The 18,032-nt window shown below is 40.9% G+C and overlaps 1 protein-coding gene across 2 annotated transcripts in view; it reads left to right on the top strand.

Moving 5' to 3' along the window:
* The window catches only part of LOC124159295 (extensin-like), a 30,357-nt gene extending 12,774 nt beyond the window's left edge, over nt 1-17,583 (top strand). For both annotated transcript variants that reach the window (XM_046535018.1, XM_046535028.1), the window contains exon 2: nt 7,104-17,583. In XM_046535018.1, the coding sequence (XP_046390974.1) occupies nt 7,104-9,217 (2,114 nt within the window). In that variant the 3' untranslated portion in view covers nt 9,218-17,583. The remainder of the gene's footprint in view (nt 1-7,103) is intronic.
* Nucleotides 17,584-18,032: the final 449 nt, after the last annotated feature.

Genomic DNA, 18,032 nt, shown 5'->3' with positions numbered 1-18,032 from the left:
CATCCAAATGTTGTGTTATTCCTGGACTGATTTCTTAGCAGTTCTCCATAATATTATTTCCTCAGTTAAGACACCGAATGGTCACATTTAGCTTTGTACTACAAGTCGGAACTTAAGATAGTAAGCAGCCTAAAACTAGAATCAAAATGAAACTATGGCTTTCAATTTATATAGAACAGAATGCAGGTGCTCCCAAATATCTTTGGTGTACTCTAAAGTTAAAGATTGGTGTTCTACACATTTATGAGATCTACCTTTGGGATGGCAATCACTTACATGAGTGATTGCTTTCCTTAAACAATCAAAATCGAAATATGACTGACAAAATACTCAAAATTATTAAATTAAAATGTTAAAATTTTTACTTTGGATGGACTTAAAAATTTTTATTCATTGAATGTAATACAAATTGAATCCAACTAGCTATCTTTATAATTGGAAAAACCTAGTTTTTCATTACACGAACTCATAATTACTTTAAAGAAACTTCAATTCCGTTACCATTTGGCTTAGTATTTAAAATTGAAAGCAATGCGATTTAGATATCGAGATGAACATGCAAAACATCTACTAACTCTCCAGAGGATTTTTTCCGACAAAAAAGAAAAATATGGCAATATTTAATAGCGATTATAACTTCAGAACATAATATTTTTCCCTAAAGCAACGTAGGAGGCAAAATAATTCCATATCTAGTGGCTTGAAACAACAGCTTGAAATATGTAAGTACCTTAAATAGATAAAGTATTATCAATGAAAGACCGTGTTTTTAGTTTGAAGTGCTCAAAATTGAACTTTTGAAATTGAAGAATCCATCTGCATGAAATGACTACCAGAAAAATAAAAAACGACTGCCTGAAAATCTTTCGGGAAGCAACAGCAATTACCTTTTGGGGAGATTTCTGCGTCGAACAATGCAGGGAAATACCACTTCAACACGCGGGAATCGAGGCGTTGTTCTAATTTGAAATTGATGTGATTAGGAGCTTGTGGACGCTTTAGAGACCGTTAATGCCTCCCATGACCACCTTTTGCAGACCACGGGGGTGACCTGTCCTCCAGGCAGATAGAAAATCAAAGCAGAGAGGCAATTTCTACCCTCCCGCCAAGCTACAGGATTTCTCCCTTCATTGTCGATTGGAGCCGATCCCTTACCATGCCCCAACAAAACCTCTTTCCTCGCAGGTTATCCGCCCAAAATTTCCCTCTCAGGCTATAAATTCCGAGCCACCCGCAACATCCCACACCATTCGATGAAGTGTCTGTCTGCCCTGAGAGCCAATGAGATTAGGCCAGTTGACACAAAATCCCCTCGGCCGCTCGCTCACTCCACCCCCGCCCAACAGTCTCCTAACAGCCTCGCTTCAAAATTTACCCTTTCGTCCGCCAGCGACTATCCTTCCCCGACCCACCAACCCTCCCTCCCTCCCTCCTTCCTTATTACTTTTGCCACTTCCCTCAACCGCAACTCCTCGGCCAAACAAGGCGAGACCTCCTCGCCTTCGTCCTCCTCCATGATTTGGACCCACAAAATACACATTCTGGGTTGGCTTTAACATTTAAAAATAACACACACACTCTCTCTCTCTCTCTCAGAATTCCCACTGAGGCGTCCGCCACGAGGACGAGAGTTTTATCTAATTCTTTTGGTCTGGTGCCTGTAATTCGTAGCTAAAATTTCGCCCTCGAGAACCGCCACCAATCTTGTGACCACTTGGCTTTTTGCGTCCATCGAGATGGCTCGTGCTATGGGCAGGTTTTTTTTTTATCCATTTCCTCTATCTGTCGACTTTTCCTTGGGTACGCGAGGGCATAGGACTGTCGCCATCCCGACGAGTTTGTCGCGCATCAAGTGGAGAACGACGACTTCTCCGCGACAGGAGATCTGCACGTAATCCACTCGCCTTCACTAATCACGCCGAAGCACGCACACCTAACCGGTTATCTCGCCGTGCACGACGGAATGAAAACGTCAACGGCGGACAATCCCGAGGCAGGCGGACGCCCACCAGAGAAAGAAAGAACACATACATGACGTTCACTTGTTTGTTTTTTTTCGAATTCCTGACCCGTCAAGTTTCTTCCCGAAGATCGGCGCATATAATTACAAAAAAAATAAACGAACCGAAAAAAAAGTGTGAGCGCACGCGTCTCGCGATGATCCGTCACCGCTCCCAAAGTCACACCAACGAAAAAGCAGAGAGATTATTCTCGTTGCGATTGTGTAATAGAAGTCTCGAGACTAAATCGATTTTTTCGCTGGGGCGGGAGGGTTGGAAAAGAGAGGGAGAGAAATGAGTAGAGAAGGAGAGAGAGAGAGTGGATACAGCGGGTGGGAGGCTTGGTTGGCTGGTTGTTGGAGTGGGCGTATTCGGTGCGGGAACGGAGAGAAAGGGGGGAAGGACAGAGAGCATGGGAAACCAGTATACTGGAGAGAAGGGAATGGATGGAAGTGAGAAAGCTCTTTGCCGGGAAAGAGAGAGAGGGAGAGCAGTATTTGGAATGTGTTTGGTGCAGGAAGGGAAGGAAGCAGAAGGGAGATAGATAGAGAGGGAGAAGGAACGGGTTCCGGTGCATGGTGGTGGTAGTAGTAACAGCAGAGGGAACTGCTGGCAGAGTCTCGACACCACCGGCCATGGGGAGGAAGGAAAGTGTGGTAGGAGGATGCGGGGGTGCAGAGGGGTGGGTTTTTGAAGAGGCGGGGCAATGGCTATCCTGGGAACCTCTACCCGACCCGCACCCCGCAGACACACATACGCGCTTCCAGGTTCACATGCACACGCCAGCCGCGGGCACACGCTCGCCCCGCTCCCACATGGGCACACAGGGCCGCGGATCAATGCGAAAACCCTCGAAACACATATCGGCTCTCTCTCTCTCAGGCCACATCTCCAAACCCCCCCGCCCCCCCCCCCCACACACACGTCCATGTGGCCGTGGGAAAAGAGGGAGGGAAAAAATTGCGGGGAGAATTCCACGGTCCGACACATAGGAGGGATCCGAGTGGAAATGGAAGGAACCACGGGATCGGGCCACACTCGTTCCCCCAAAAAAAAAGTCCGACGTGAAAATACCGACTGCATTCGATTCTAAAGCGATCATAGGATTGAAATAGAACGTCATCACGGGAGAGGCATGGACAATTAGTATGAAATGTCCTGAATGAGTTACCAAAAAACACGAAGATTGCTCTTATTCCTTAATTTATTTTCTGATTGGCCCGAAGTAACGCTGGCGAATGGTTTATTCAATAACAAGTTCATATCTCACACACATTGCAAGTAGATGCCTAATATTTTCCATGTAGCAATAATCTTGTCATGTGATACCTTAAACACATTACCAGTGGATGCATTAACTTTTCCACTTAATCCCATTATCTTGCACAGACTAGTTATAATCATGATACAGTAAATAACAATAACATAATTCTTTTTTTATCATGAGCATAAGAACACAATTACAGGACATGATGTAATGCATATTCATGACAATACCGTAAACCTTGCAATCATTTCAAGAGAGCTTTCAGGTTTTTCCCGTAGTAAATTTAGCTCATGAATTTTATTTTAAATGACGCACTACGAAGTTTTACTTTAAAGAAAAACTTTATTTAATTTATTATTGAGAATGGAAATTATAACTAAATTGAATGAAATTGATTTGCGGTCAAAGATATAAATATCCTCACGATAAATAAGAACGCGGATAAAATATTGTATGTTCTCTTGAATATGCGAATGCAACCATGTAATACATTTAAATTGAATAAATCAGCTTAAGAAAATATCATTCATCGTTCAAAGCAGATTTATTCAATTCACATGCATTTAAGCAAATACCTGCATAATTGTTGGCAGTGAATAAAAAATTACTGCATGTCAATGTGTGTGATAACTCGGTTTTGGATCAAATCACTTTAAAATAAACTCCAGAATGTCGTTTCGGGATATTAATATGGATGCATGATTGTCAATCGCTTTCACCAAAAGTCAAATTCGTATATTAGTAAAGCCATGTAATTCAATAAAAGTAATAAATGATTAGATTTTACAACTATTAGTGGAATCGGTGAGGATCAAATAGCACAATTTTATTTGAAAACGAGGCAGTGATGTTGTAACGCAAAAAACATAGCGGAAGGGCTAAGAAAAAGGAACGAAGGAGTATATAGAAAAATAGGTTCCTTTACTGAGTGAAATGCCCTCGCGCAAATTCAATGGCAACGGATTCACTAAAATCAATGCTCTACTTGACTGTAGACCTAGGGATGAGAACAACGGTATAAGTTGCTTCACGCTGACAGCATTCCCCCATAATACGTCTCTCGCTCCCACGAGTTCGAACTTAAAGGGGAGTCATTTCGGGAAATCTGACACACAGCCAGATAACTGGGGGATTCTGCCACAGACACAGGCAGAAGTTGGTTCCGAGAACATCCTCCTACTGCGATGTTACTGCTCCCCAAGGGCCAAAGCAGGAAAGAGAAGAGAAAGTTTTAATTACAGACGAAGGCTAGAAGAGGGGCGGTTCGGGCGCGTCCATGACATTTACACGCCCTTCGAACAAAAATACTACTTTGATTTTATTGCCGTCAGATGTAACCACACATTAGGGCTCATTGTCTCATTTATCACTAGCATGGTTCACTACATTTATCACTAGTATTATTTATGCTGCAGTAAAATTTTTGTTCCATTTTCTACAAATTTAACTAATTGTAGCAATAAAATAAAAGAGGAGATTATTAAACTGTGGAAAAATTAAATGAATGACTTTTAAGCGCGCTAAACCCATTTTGAAAGTTGAAGAGAGCGAGGGTGGTCTCTGCACAATAAATATCAACAACCAAAGGTGTAAGATACGAAGATGGGTCGTGTTTTCCTGACAATTCGGAACAGCACGGGCGAAAATGGACGTTGACTTACTTTAAGTAGCAACTTGAATGAATCCCGTGAGTCCAAACTTAGGCTTAAAATAGAGTTTATAAGGAAAAGCCTCAGTCAGAGCAAATGTTAACCTTATGTGAGAGCTGCGTGTAAAGTAATCTATAATAGAAATTACCCAGAAAAAATATTAGAAATTAGAAATAACCATGCAAAATTTTAAAATGAAAGTAATCATAAAAATACCATTCAAACTGATGTTTAGTTGGCAAATTAATAAGAGCAATGTTTAAGTACTTAGGTGAGTAAATTATTCAATAGGACGGACCTATAAACATGAACGGCGAATTAGTGGGTAACTGAGGATGCTGTGGAGCCAGGCGGATGAGATGGGTCGGAAACTACCATGTAGCGGGCCTAAAACTTTGGAAAACCGAATGAGGGAGAGAGAAGGGGTGGGGAGCGCGTTACAAACTTGGATAAGTAAAGAGGAAGTGCCTTGGGAGTGCTGAGGTAGCTGAAGAGAGGGAACTAAGTCTCCAGAACGGGTTAGTTCATGCGTGGATTTTGGTACAAAGATGACAACTTCGCACAAAGATGACAAAGCAGAAGTTGGGAAGTTACACTACCCTAAGTGCAGAACACAATTGAAAAGAAATAAAAAAGACGATTAAACCGGGTAAAATTCGCTGAAATTTTAGCTGCCGAAAATTTAATAGCATAGCGAGAGCATTTATGCCGAATAAATATGTCTTTAACGTGAATACTACTTTTTAATTAGAGGAAAACATAACAGATATATACTAAGAAAATCGATACTCAACGATTTTAAACGCTAGGTTACAGAGAGAAACCTTCAGAAGAGATACGCAAAAATATACTCCTCCAGCACTACACCATCATCCACTAGCAGCATTCACAACAAAAAACACTAACCAACACTTGAAGTGGGAGAAAATGTGAGGCCGGGAAAATACAAAATTTTCTAGTTGCGCCTGAAAGACAACACGGCCTCCCTGAGCCAAATAACGCTTTAGTAGCAAGAAAGCAAAACGCTATTGCAGAGGAGATTCGCGGGTATATCCTGAATCCATTCTTCTGTCGAGGAACTTGGACTCAAGAGAGAGGACGACGCGGTCAGCTGATGACACCGTTGAGCTCCAAACGAACAAGACCTCAGTAGGCCTGCATTTTTTCAGAGTGAGCGCGGAAGAACAATCGTAAGAAGAAACAGAGAGAAACCATGGAAGCTGAGGTCTTACTTCGGGGTTTTGTGAAATGGGTGGTGACATATATGATGCTGAGAGAGGTGAGGAAAAGGAAAGAAGGGAAACTGAATCAAGGAACAGCTAATTCGCAGCACGAGGTTTCTCCAGAGGTTACTTCCCATAAGTACCTCTCTATGGGCGAAGGCAAGTCTCAAGGGTAAGAAAAAGATCTTGAGACGGAGTTATCTTAGGTTTTGCCGGTCTACCCGGGAAGAATTCAACTTAAGGGTAGGATGAAATGAAGAGCAAAGTTAAGGGTTCACAGAAAATTTAAGTAAATTTATTTTGGAGGTAATTTTTTTTGTACGCATCTACAAGGTCCTTAAACAATAATATGCGGCTTAAAATATAGATTTTATGTGGGGAGAGGAATTAAATACAGGGATAACAATCTTTTCCGGCTAGCTGAATGCGAAATTGTTGTGCAAATAACGATACGTATCGTGAGAGCGACAGAAGTTACGACAAAATGCACAGGAGTACGTAAATATCTCTATTCTATTACAGAGCTATCATTCTAATGTATTTTGTACGTCAGCAGACTCAAGATATTCCCAATTAAAACAGCATCAGAAATTCGTCTTTACAAGATGCCGTGAAAGCTAAATGAGATATCGTAGCAACTATTTTTACTATTGAGAATACTTAATATCATATTATTATGTATTAATATTGCACTACCTAAGCATTTCATAGCAGAATTTAAAACAAGAAATCTTCAGAACAATAACTGAATGGCACCACTGTAAAAGAACTTCGAATGGAAACACATATTCAACAAGAGAGCTTGTATCGACGGTTGTGCGCGATTTTTGTGTCCATTTGAATATAAGAATGTAACGATTATTTTAACCCTACAGAAATTTGAAACTTGATAATATATGATATAAAGAAATCAAATGTGATAAAAAGTTACTTAGGGGCAAATTTCTTTTTCTTGTCATTTCAGGTTACGTCCAAGAGCTTTCATCACTAAACTACACCGCCTACCTTCCAAGGATTCACCCGGTCCTCGAGAGGGATGAGATGGGAATATCGCCCCATGGGGAGTCGTACTCGTCGCTGCTCCTCCAGAGCCCGGCCTACGCCCCTCCTCCCCCGCTGACGCTCCCCCAGCACCACCTCCACCACCCGCCGCATCACCCTCCCCACCATTCTTACTCCGCCGGCCCGCCACCGCCTCTACCTCCACCGCCGATGCCTCCACACTCGCAAAGCTCGGACAGCAACGAAGAAGCTTGGAGGAGATGGGTGGAGCACCACCACAGTCACAACCCTCCGCCCCTTTACCAGCACCCTCCTCCCCCGCCGCCTCCGAATCACCTACATCCCCCAACGACCAGCCCGCACCTGCACCCGTTCGTTCACCCTCAGCACCAGCTACACCTCGCCTCCCTCCACCACCCTCACTCGCCCGCCGTCCAAGAACAGCACCACGGTCACCACCAGCAACTTCAACAACAATCACCGTCTCAGCCTCCGTCCCGTCCAAGGTCTAGGACGCCTACGCCTCCCCCGCCACCGCAACTTTCACCCCCAGCGCCACCTACACCAAACAAGGATTACCAACAGAGCCAGCAGGCGTCTACCCAAGAAGAGCATACGTCTACCCCGACTGCGACCTCGGAACCGGTCGCGACTCTACCAGCTCCGACGCCGAGGAAGTCCCTGGCGATGTGTTTCACTAGCACCGGCGCCGCTCTGTCCCTGCCGCCGAAGAAGAAGGACATATACCGCCCGTATTCGTTAGATGGACCCTCGACAGAATCGCAGCCGGAGAGGCAGAGGCCGCACCCGGACATCACGGCGGCGCACGCGATCTTAGACCTCAGCGCATCCACCGCTGCCGCGGGGTCGGACCACCTCAACAACGCGCCTCAACATTCGGTGGAGGAGACGTCGCAGAAGCACAATGCGGTTCCACAGTCATCGGCGCGGTTGCCGCCTTCCCCCCCTCCGCCCCAACCCATCCATCCGCAACCCCTATCCATCCATATGGACCGCGAGATGAGACCCGACTGCAACGAACAGCCACCCAGGGCCCCGAGCCAGAACTCAAACCCCAGCGTCATTACCAGCCTCTCCCCGAACATGACCCACCCAACTGCTCCTTCGACGCCTCAGGTCTTCAGGATAAACCAGGGCAAGACAATAGCCTACACCTACGAGGCCTTCTTCGTCAGCGACGGCAGATCCAAACGGAAGACCAATGGCATATCCGCTCTTCCACCCCTGCCTTCTTTGGCGCCCTCGGCGCAGCCCGAGAGACCGCGGTACACGTGCCCGGAGTGCGGCAAACAGTACGCCACCTCGTCCAACCTGTCGCGGCACAAGCAGACGCACCGCAGTCTGGATTCGCAGTCGGCCAAGAAGTGCAGCACTTGCGGCAAGGCGTACGTGAGCATGCCGGCACTGGCGATGCACGTGCTGACGCACAGCCTGAGCCACGTGTGCGGCGTGTGCGGCAAGGCTTTCTCCAGGCCCTGGCTCCTGCAGGGACATCTGCGCTCCCACACCGGCGAGAAGCCGTACGGGTGCGCGCACTGCGGCAAGGCGTTCGCGGACCGCTCCAACCTCCGGGCCCACATGCAGACGCACTCGGCCGCCAAGAACTTCCGCTGCACCCGATGCCACAAGTCCTTCGCCCTCAAGTCGTACCTCAACAAGCACTACGAGTCGGCGTGCTTCAAGGACGGCTCTGAGGGTGGAGGCGGCGACAGCATGGACAGCAGTTGCGAGAATTCTTCGTCCAGTCATCATCAACATCAAATGGGGCCGGAGAGTCCGCGGCCTGTCGGGCCGCCCCAGAACAGGCAACAGCCGCAGCACCAAACGCAGTCCTCGCATCATCCGAATCATCAGCAGAATCGGCCCGGACAGCAGCCGCAGCAACAACACCCTACTTCTGCACCTCCACCGCCTCCACATCTCCAGATTTGTCTGGCTCCGCCTATCGAGGGACCAGAAGGTTCAGTACTCTGCAGCAATGCCGCTCCAATGTTGACCTCACCTCAACCTCTGCACTACTCCCCACCCCCTCTTGGTACCGTGTACCCTGGTTGAAGGGTGGACTCACTGAAAGATTTGGGCAGGTGATCGATATTTCAAAATACTTTCGCATATTTTGCGTCCTCTTCTTTTGTAATCGCGTGAAATGTTCTAACCACGATACGGTTGAAGTGATCCCTAATGGAGCTATTTGAAATGCTGTGGTAAAGCAACTGGTTTTGTTCAGTCATGACAAATATATCTTTTGGCCAAAGGGTATGAAACCTTTCGAAGGACATTGATAGGACAATTTTGATTGTTTGAAAGAGATGGACTATAATTCTGATAACTTTCTCTCAAGATAGTCAAGAAAGATTTTTTTCGGGAGCACGTTTTTCTTAACTATCAACAAACAAATTGAATTGTACTATCTGAAGTGCCCTAAATGCAGCAGACAAGGGTTCTTTCGAGCCTATACACCAAAAGTTAATATAACTAATTGCAAAAGAAGCATCCTATTACAATTATATTCCAGTACTTAGAGAAAATTTGAGGTTTTATCAATCTAGTTACGACTAATCTAAAATTTTAGACGGAAAGAGATTTTTATACATATTCATTGAAAGCTTGTACCTTGTAAAGGCATATAGTTTCAATACATAGAATGAAGTACTTTTGTAAGTGATGCATGGCAATCTAAACAATTGCATTAGAATCGAGAATCACCAAGAGGTTTTTTTATACACTGTAGATATTTTAAAATTGATAGCAATGATAAAAAAGGCACATTATACAAACTAAAAGCGATCCATTCATTCCCGTCTTCGACTGAACCAATGGACTTTCTGAATTTATAGTGAATCGTAGATCTGAATGTTACTGAAAAATAATTCGGCCGGTATTAGGTCGCGTGCATTTATGATGAGAGCACAAAGAGCAATAAATTAAAACTAAAGCAACAATTGTGCGCACAAAAATTTGCCACATACCCAATCCATTGTGAAACAAAGTGGTCTTCAAAAATACATAATTATTACCCAGACTGAACACTTGGGGATTGTCGCAATATTTTACAACCGGCATTTATAAAAAAAACGACAGTGATACTTTTCAATAAATTTTAAAAGAGAAACGAAGTATAATTTTTATATAATTATTGAAAATATGAGGGCCGCTCATTGATGGGACAGGCTGTAAAATGGGTGTTCCTTGATTTTCATTTATAAAGTGCGTCCTGGGATATCGGAGACGGTGTGAATGGAATGATAAAATTTTGTGTATATAAGAATAACTAACAGTGGGTAGCTTAGTTATTACATAATTTAAAGGTTTAATATATTTTCAACCATTTCAAGGACTCGTCAAACACAAACGAGCAGGGTTTCGAACACAACGATAATATGAATATATTTCTAGGCAATGAGTATAACCAAAATCTAGTGAGAACCCTAGTCACTTAGCAATAAATTCATAATTAATGGCAATGGCCCGTGCGCGAAGTCACTTGAAGCCCAAAGACGTTAAAACAACGAGCAATTAATAGATATAATGCATAATCGGTGATTGATGAGTCTTTTTGGCTAGCAGCGCAAATAGCAACCCATAGGCAACAAATTGTAAATATATATTTATGACATTCCAGGAGAAAGAGGATGAGAGTAATACATGCATTTTATTATTCCATTATTATGGTTTATAAGATATCGATGACTATTTTACACGCGTTGAACAGATTTTTGAGGGTAATTATATTCTTAATAGAATTAAAACAGAGACTAAAGGAAAATTCATTTTGTTAGTTGAATTTTTTCATATGTAAAATATGGTGTAGATATAGACACATAATGAATGATAAGTGCCGTGTTCAATTACCTGAGCAAGTGTCCAAGATATGGAATCGGCTCTCTCCACTTCGAAAAACATTCCACTGGTGCACGATACTTGAAGCTTCAAGTAAGCTATTGTGCGGTAAATCCCAGAACATGTAAAATAAAGACCGGGAAGGATGAAATATTAGTCAACATGCCTTTAGCAATTATGAAACTGATTTTTTTATCGAAAATAAATTGATAAATAGTCATGCAGTATTTTTGCAAATAATTGTACATTTTAATATAGCAGCGAAAGCATTGAGGTATATCTATATACAATGAAATTATATATAGATATTAAAAGCTAGGGAAATAGTGCAATATTTTCATTGTAAATACATTATCCAAAGTTATTATTACGATATTTATTGTTTAACACGAATTTTCCAATGCCGGTTCCGCAACCTTTTTTTTGGAAAGCTTACTACATGCTACCTTCAATTATTATAGATTCGATCAACTCAGAGCTTCATTGGTTCTTGCGTGAGTACACGAAAAGTATTAGTACGTGAGCATTGAAAATTTCAATCCTGTGAAAAAAACGAATAGGTTAATCCACATGAAGTTATGAATAAAATGGAGATTACACAAGAGCTAAAAAAATAACATAATACACAGCTAACACACCTAGCCCATTTAATATATGCTTGCCGAAAACGGAAAATTGCCGATTTACTTCAACACAAGAAATATGACAATGTGCTGTACTTTGACCTGCTCTGAACCATGCACAGCTTTATGATACCCTTTGTCATGCCCATACAAATACCACGCCATGCTTATAAACAAAAACGAAATCCAAGTGAAAAACCTGAAACCCCTGCTGGAAGTCCTTTTCGAACATCAATTCCCAGGAGCTGTCAAGCCAATTGACGATGCACTACATCCTCGGCAAATACGCTCATCAAACACACACGAGGCTGTTGAGGGAGAACTGCGTTTGCTTCTATCCCTCCATCTTCAACCTACCTCTCGAACCGGCTTCTCGCATTCTTATTCACTGTCATCCTCCCAAACACTCCCTTTATTCTCTCTTGAGCGGATTCAAGCGGCCTGTGCAACTCAATGGAGTCGCTGTAACAGAGGAGGGAACTGGATTGAACCTAGAGAGCAAATTAGGAAAGATTTCTGGAAAAGGGGAGATATATAAATAGGTCGGACGCAGATTTTACTGAGAATTCGAAAAAAAAGACACTCGCTAACATTATCAATGAGATTCTGCTTCATTCAGTCGATCATTCATTTAATTATCGTCATTAATTAAATAAATTACTAGGTATTAATGGCTAGATAAAGTGACTTTGGATCGAGAAAAAAATGGCTGCAGAGATTTTTGGATTAAACAGTTTATGAAAACAAGTATTGCTTTCAAAAAAGGAAAATTTATAATGATAAAATCACAAAGTTAGAATCATATTGATGAAATAAAATAAAAAAGCAAATATAAAACGTTTTTGGCGAGTCAGCAAAAACTAAAAATTAGAGGATGTTGGAACAGGGGCAAAAGAAAACGATGATTGTTTTCTTTCCATCGGGCAACGGTCGTAATAGTCCCCTGAGGACCGGGGAAAAAACTGTGGAGGGAGCGACGGATTTCGCATGAGATCAGTGGCACGAAGGGATAAAAACGCCTTACAAATAAGAAGGGGAAATCTTGGAATCCAAGAAGAATGGTTAGAATGGGAGAGAATTGAATGAAAGAGCATTTGTGAGTTGGAAACATTAATTTGGAATAGGAAGACAATAGAAATTAAAATGCAGTGATAAAATATATAAATTGGGGGAAAACATAGGGTTAAATGAACTTCATTTCGAAAAAAATACCGTAGCAAAAAGCATGAAATACTATGATTGTGATTTAGGAAAAGAAAACAAAAAAAATAATTTGAGTACATGTGTATTGGATTTTTAGGCTTCAAAACTATCACCTACACACTTTATATACTAATAAGGATAGGATAAGTAACTATACCTATTCTCAAAACAATTTCTTTCAGGGGAGAGACTCCCCTCGGTCGCTGTTAGCTGCAGACACTTTCATGAGCAACAAAGGAAAATATTTTGACTATTCCCTAGGAGTAGATGGGATGAATGCAAGTCCACTTGCTCTAGATGGAGGGCATGGGAAAGTTTGCCGGGTGGGGGTGCGAGGGGGATCGAGGGAAACAGGAGTGAAAAGGGGAGCAGGGAGGGTTGCGAAAGAAAGGGGAGAGGGTAGGATGATGCGTCAGCTGAGCCGGAATCCAACCCACCCCACAGAAACCCTGTTTGTTTTTAATTTCGTGCCCTCGACTGTTACCACCACACACCCTTTCCTACACCCTTGCTCGCCCCCATCCTCTTGACTTAGACGCCCCCTTCCCTATCTCCATTCCTCCTACCGCTCCAGACGCCAGCCACCCCGTCGTGTTTTCCAGAGCGGGCCTCAGCAGCTTCCCAACATGTGCTCCACTTGGCCATTTCCCTTGAATCTCCCACTCTCTCTCCATGTACATCTTTCGCGTTCCCTCAGAATTTCAATGCCACCCATTCCATGCCATTCAGGCCACATTTTGTCCGCAAGCGACAATATCTCCATCCAACTCAACTCCCGGGAATATCACATTTTAATCTTTAAAAATATGCCGAGATGAAGAAAACAATAATAATGTTTTCTGTGTTGAAGAATTCAGAGAACTTGCAGCAGAAAACTGAAGATTTCGCCGTAAAACTATGTAACAGCAAAGCATATGGGGTAGTTGTAGATTTTTACTGTGATGGGCGAGAATGAATGACACTTGCTTGTTTAAACTATTTGTTAAAACCATATCCTCCATTATAATGTTTAAAAATATAGTCTAAAGAAAAAATAGTAACTGATATCCTCCAAAGTAACAGCAAAATCAGAATTTTTCGGGAAATGAAATATACCATTACCGCAAGCAACACAATGAAGTTTGAATTGACGAATCTAAGAATCGGACCGGCAAAATGGATCGAGTGTGAATTCTAGTCAAAAATAAGCTGAGGAAAGAGAATCCAAAGCGGCTGCCATGTACTTAAGTCGGATTAATATATATCTAAGTCATTTTAGGATGGTTAGTTTATGACATGATTTCTGTATACATTTCTCCCACGTGGAGGCAATGTCAAACCAGCATATGCAGTTTTTAAAATAATATATACATATTCTAAAATTATAGTTAATTTTAATACTTCATAGCCTGTGTAATTTATTTCATAATTTTAGATATGATTTGCTAAGCGTAAGCCATTCTAAGTCGTTTGTAAAGCGTTAACAAATTAATACCCGTTCAACAAGAGTTTTTAAGAAAAAGTGATATAGACCTGAGAATGAGTCGGTGTGAATGAGTACATGCTTGCGTCATTTTCAGTGGCTTTGAAAACGCTGAGATTACAAAAGAATACCAATTTCCACGGAAACAAATAGTAACCGTAAATGTGATCCAAAATAACTCGTCAAATTAAACTAAATACACGAGCCCTTATCTAGACAAAAGTGTTGAAATACTCCATTGATGCCAGCATATAATGGTAAATTTTAGCATGATAAACCTTAAATACTGATATTCATAATTGGAAGTGCCTTTTGGTGATCATAAAATAAATTTTCACATTTGGAGAATAAGTATAAATATCTTCACCACCTTACTTTTGAGGGACATACATGATAAGCACAATTATAAAGTTAAAATTAATATAATTTTACAATTTATAGTACCTAACCTACACTTTGTTGTCAAATACAATGTTTTTTTACTCACAATTCCATGGAGTGACCTTAAGGACTACATGATTGTCGCAGAATCTTGGAAATTAATGGTTGAATGACCTCAAGAGTCAGGTGCCCAGAAGGATCCCTCCTCCAGGGCCCTAAATTACTGTAAACGAGGATATAGAGGGGTGAATGCATCAGCTTCCAGGGTCTACCTAATGACAAGCGCCGCAGAGCCCTTTCCCTAACGCCCTTACCTCCATTAGCGTTCGTTTGGTCCGGCGGCTGTCTTTGGGGAATCCATTTTCCCGTAAAGGAGAACACGATCTCTCCCATTACCTGAGCCATTTACTTCTGACCCTAACACTTCTTTCTCGTTGCGATCGACTTTCTGGAAAGGTAGTAATTTTTGAAAAGCAGTCGTTCGAAATTTAAAAATACCAATGCATAGTCGTGTGCTTAAAGTACGAGTTATTCTGGATCCGTAGGAAATTAAAAATGAAAAAAAAATATTCTCTAGTTGTAGCAGCACCGTGTGCCTTTCAATTTGCTGTTCTTTGTTCAACGAAAGTGCATTGAAATTATATCTGAACTATTCATAAAATACTTATATAACGGTGAATAAATTGTCGCTACAACCAATTATTTGGAAATTTTTTCCTGACATACACTAGAATGCAATAAAAACGGACATCAGAAAACCAAAATAAATAATTTCATTAATTGGATAAGAACCGCAGAATATTTCACAACGAAAGATTGTTCATTGTGATTCACATCATTGTCACTGATAAAAAATTTTATTAAAACAATCTGCTGCTAGGAAGGTATTATTTTCGAAGGTGCGATAAAAATCCGTCAAGATATTTTTTGAGGTTCAAGGAATTACAGCCGTGACAAGGCGCTTTTTCACAAAGGATTGAATTTATGACTTGAGATTTTCGTGAAAGACTCTTGTTGTATAATTTGGAACGTGTATATTAGATGAATTATACGTATAATAATAGCTTGGCGGGATTATAACTTAAAACACACACTGAGTGCATTTTTCGGAGGCTTGTGAGTCCAAGTGAGTACAATTAGACGCTTGGTTTGCCTTTTGCCTTCATTCTTCCCGTTAAACTGGACGGGGAGGATAGAATATTGATGAGTAAAGTTTTTTACAAATATATTTGCGTGCATGGCTTGTATGAGTATGTATGTGCAAGTGATTCATTTTTTACGAGGCTATGAGTGGGTTTTTGAAAACCTGGTATGTAAATGTATGTAAATATTTTCAACGAATATAGATTTGTATCTTTATGCAGGGTACGCTCCGCTAGGTCATATTTCCTTGCAACGATTATTTCCAACATTCAACTGGCAATAACTGGGTCCGAGACTTCTTGGTTTTCGGTTACGGCACCATGATCTGCTCTTCATAGATATCTCTGTATTTCAGCTCCACTGGGAAGAAATTTCACCTATTCTTCAGCCAGTAATGCATCAAATTTTATGCATGTAAAGCATTTAATCTGATGAAAGAGTGGAGATTTATCTTTGAAGTTCATATCACAGCCTATAATCTCGCCGGCCGCAGGGACCTATTGCAATAATTGAAAGCAATAACCACTGTGTGATGAACCCGATAGAAGCACAACGAGCCCAGGAAAATGCCGGGTATTCGAAAGCAATAAAAACGTAGTATGGGTATTTCAGGGTGGAAAATAATATTCCACCAAGTAAATATTCCCAGAAATAGAGCAATAGTGGTAATAAGAATTTTAAAGTATTGATCTTAGGGGAGGAACATGAAAGCCTGACAATGAAGTAAGGCTTGCCATTTAATAATAAAAGCAATATGAGAAGATGATAAGCTTCATTCATAACGTATGTAGATATCAAATAATACAATGAATCTAGTCTTCTGTAGCTATAGCACCCTGAGCTCACTGGTGTAGTCTTGTAATGAGCAATAAAACGAACTTCAACAGGAAGTCTTAGGACACCCTCAATATGAGCAGGCATATTAATACATGACTAGGATACAGAAACATTAAATCCTGATAGGAATATGTTTTCAGTTAGCTGTGGTACAAGAATACACGGTCACATTTTTAAGGAAACGAAAATATATCTTCACTGATTTTATTTATTATGATCATCTTGCACCCCTTATATGTATTACTATGGCAACGTTAAAACACTAATTTAATTATTTATATATATTTAATATTTAACTTCAAACCTAGTAAATACAATTTGTATCAAAAAACTTTTATGTTTTCTTCACATGTGCTCTGCCATATACCTTATTGACTGATTGGTATTATTGATTCCATTCCATGCTCTCACCACAAAAGTTGTGCAAAAAAAACAAACGATCAAATGGTGGAAAATGGAAATTTGTTGTATTAAAGTGAACTGATTCGTTATTTTGTGTCAGGGAGATTTTTATCAGGTGGATATTGTACTAGTCATTCGATGTTTTCACCCAATGATGTTTGTTGTGTTGTTAACAGAACTGAAGTGCACCGAACTTACGCAGTGAGAGCAAATTTTCCTCTTGGAGTGAGTTGTTTTTGTTTCAGCCCCCTTACAAAACTTCCTTCGTTAAATTCATGCCTAAAATAAACATGCCAAGGTGGAATTGAACTTTTACACCTCATTCAGCTTCACTACGAGATGAAATTTGCTCAAATACGTATTGGCACTCTGAAAAATCACTATTTGTTCCCTTCATTGTATAATCCAATCCCCACTCCAGCAAAAAAATTACAGAAATTATCATGTGACCACAGAGTGGTAACTGCAAGAACACAACATAGTAAGTTTTGTATTTATATTTTCATAATAAATAGTGTAGAAAAATAAAATGTGTTTTCAATTAACTGCATTTATACCCTTTACCCTAGTGCATCTCATGATAGATAACTACCATAGTCAAAGGTGACGAAGGCAACAAGAGACTGAACGTGAGAACTGGATCATAATTTGCACTTTCTCCTGCAATAATATTTACCGATTATTTTCTTACTGTCTTTACAAGTATATATGACGTAAAAAAACATTTATTTACCATACTGAAGAGAATATTTCAAATTAATCATCAAAATTCATAAACTATTACAAGGTGGTAAGTACTCGATGATCTCTCAAGAGCAACTAGAAAAAAATATTCCAATTGTATAGCATGAAAAATTTTAGGATTGGATCACAATTATTGCAACATTGGATTAAATCATTAAAAAAATACGATAAAGACAGATTAAAATTTCCTGCTACATTACATTGAAAATATAAGGCTAAGTTGTGAAAAATACAT

The sequence above is a fragment of the Ischnura elegans genome, chromosome 1 (genome assembly GCF_921293095.1).
Source record: "Ischnura elegans chromosome 1, ioIscEleg1.1, whole genome shotgun sequence".
Lineage (NCBI taxonomy): Eukaryota > Metazoa > Arthropoda > Insecta > Odonata > Coenagrionidae > Ischnura > Ischnura elegans.
This window is presented reverse-complemented; position numbering and strand designations above follow the sequence as displayed.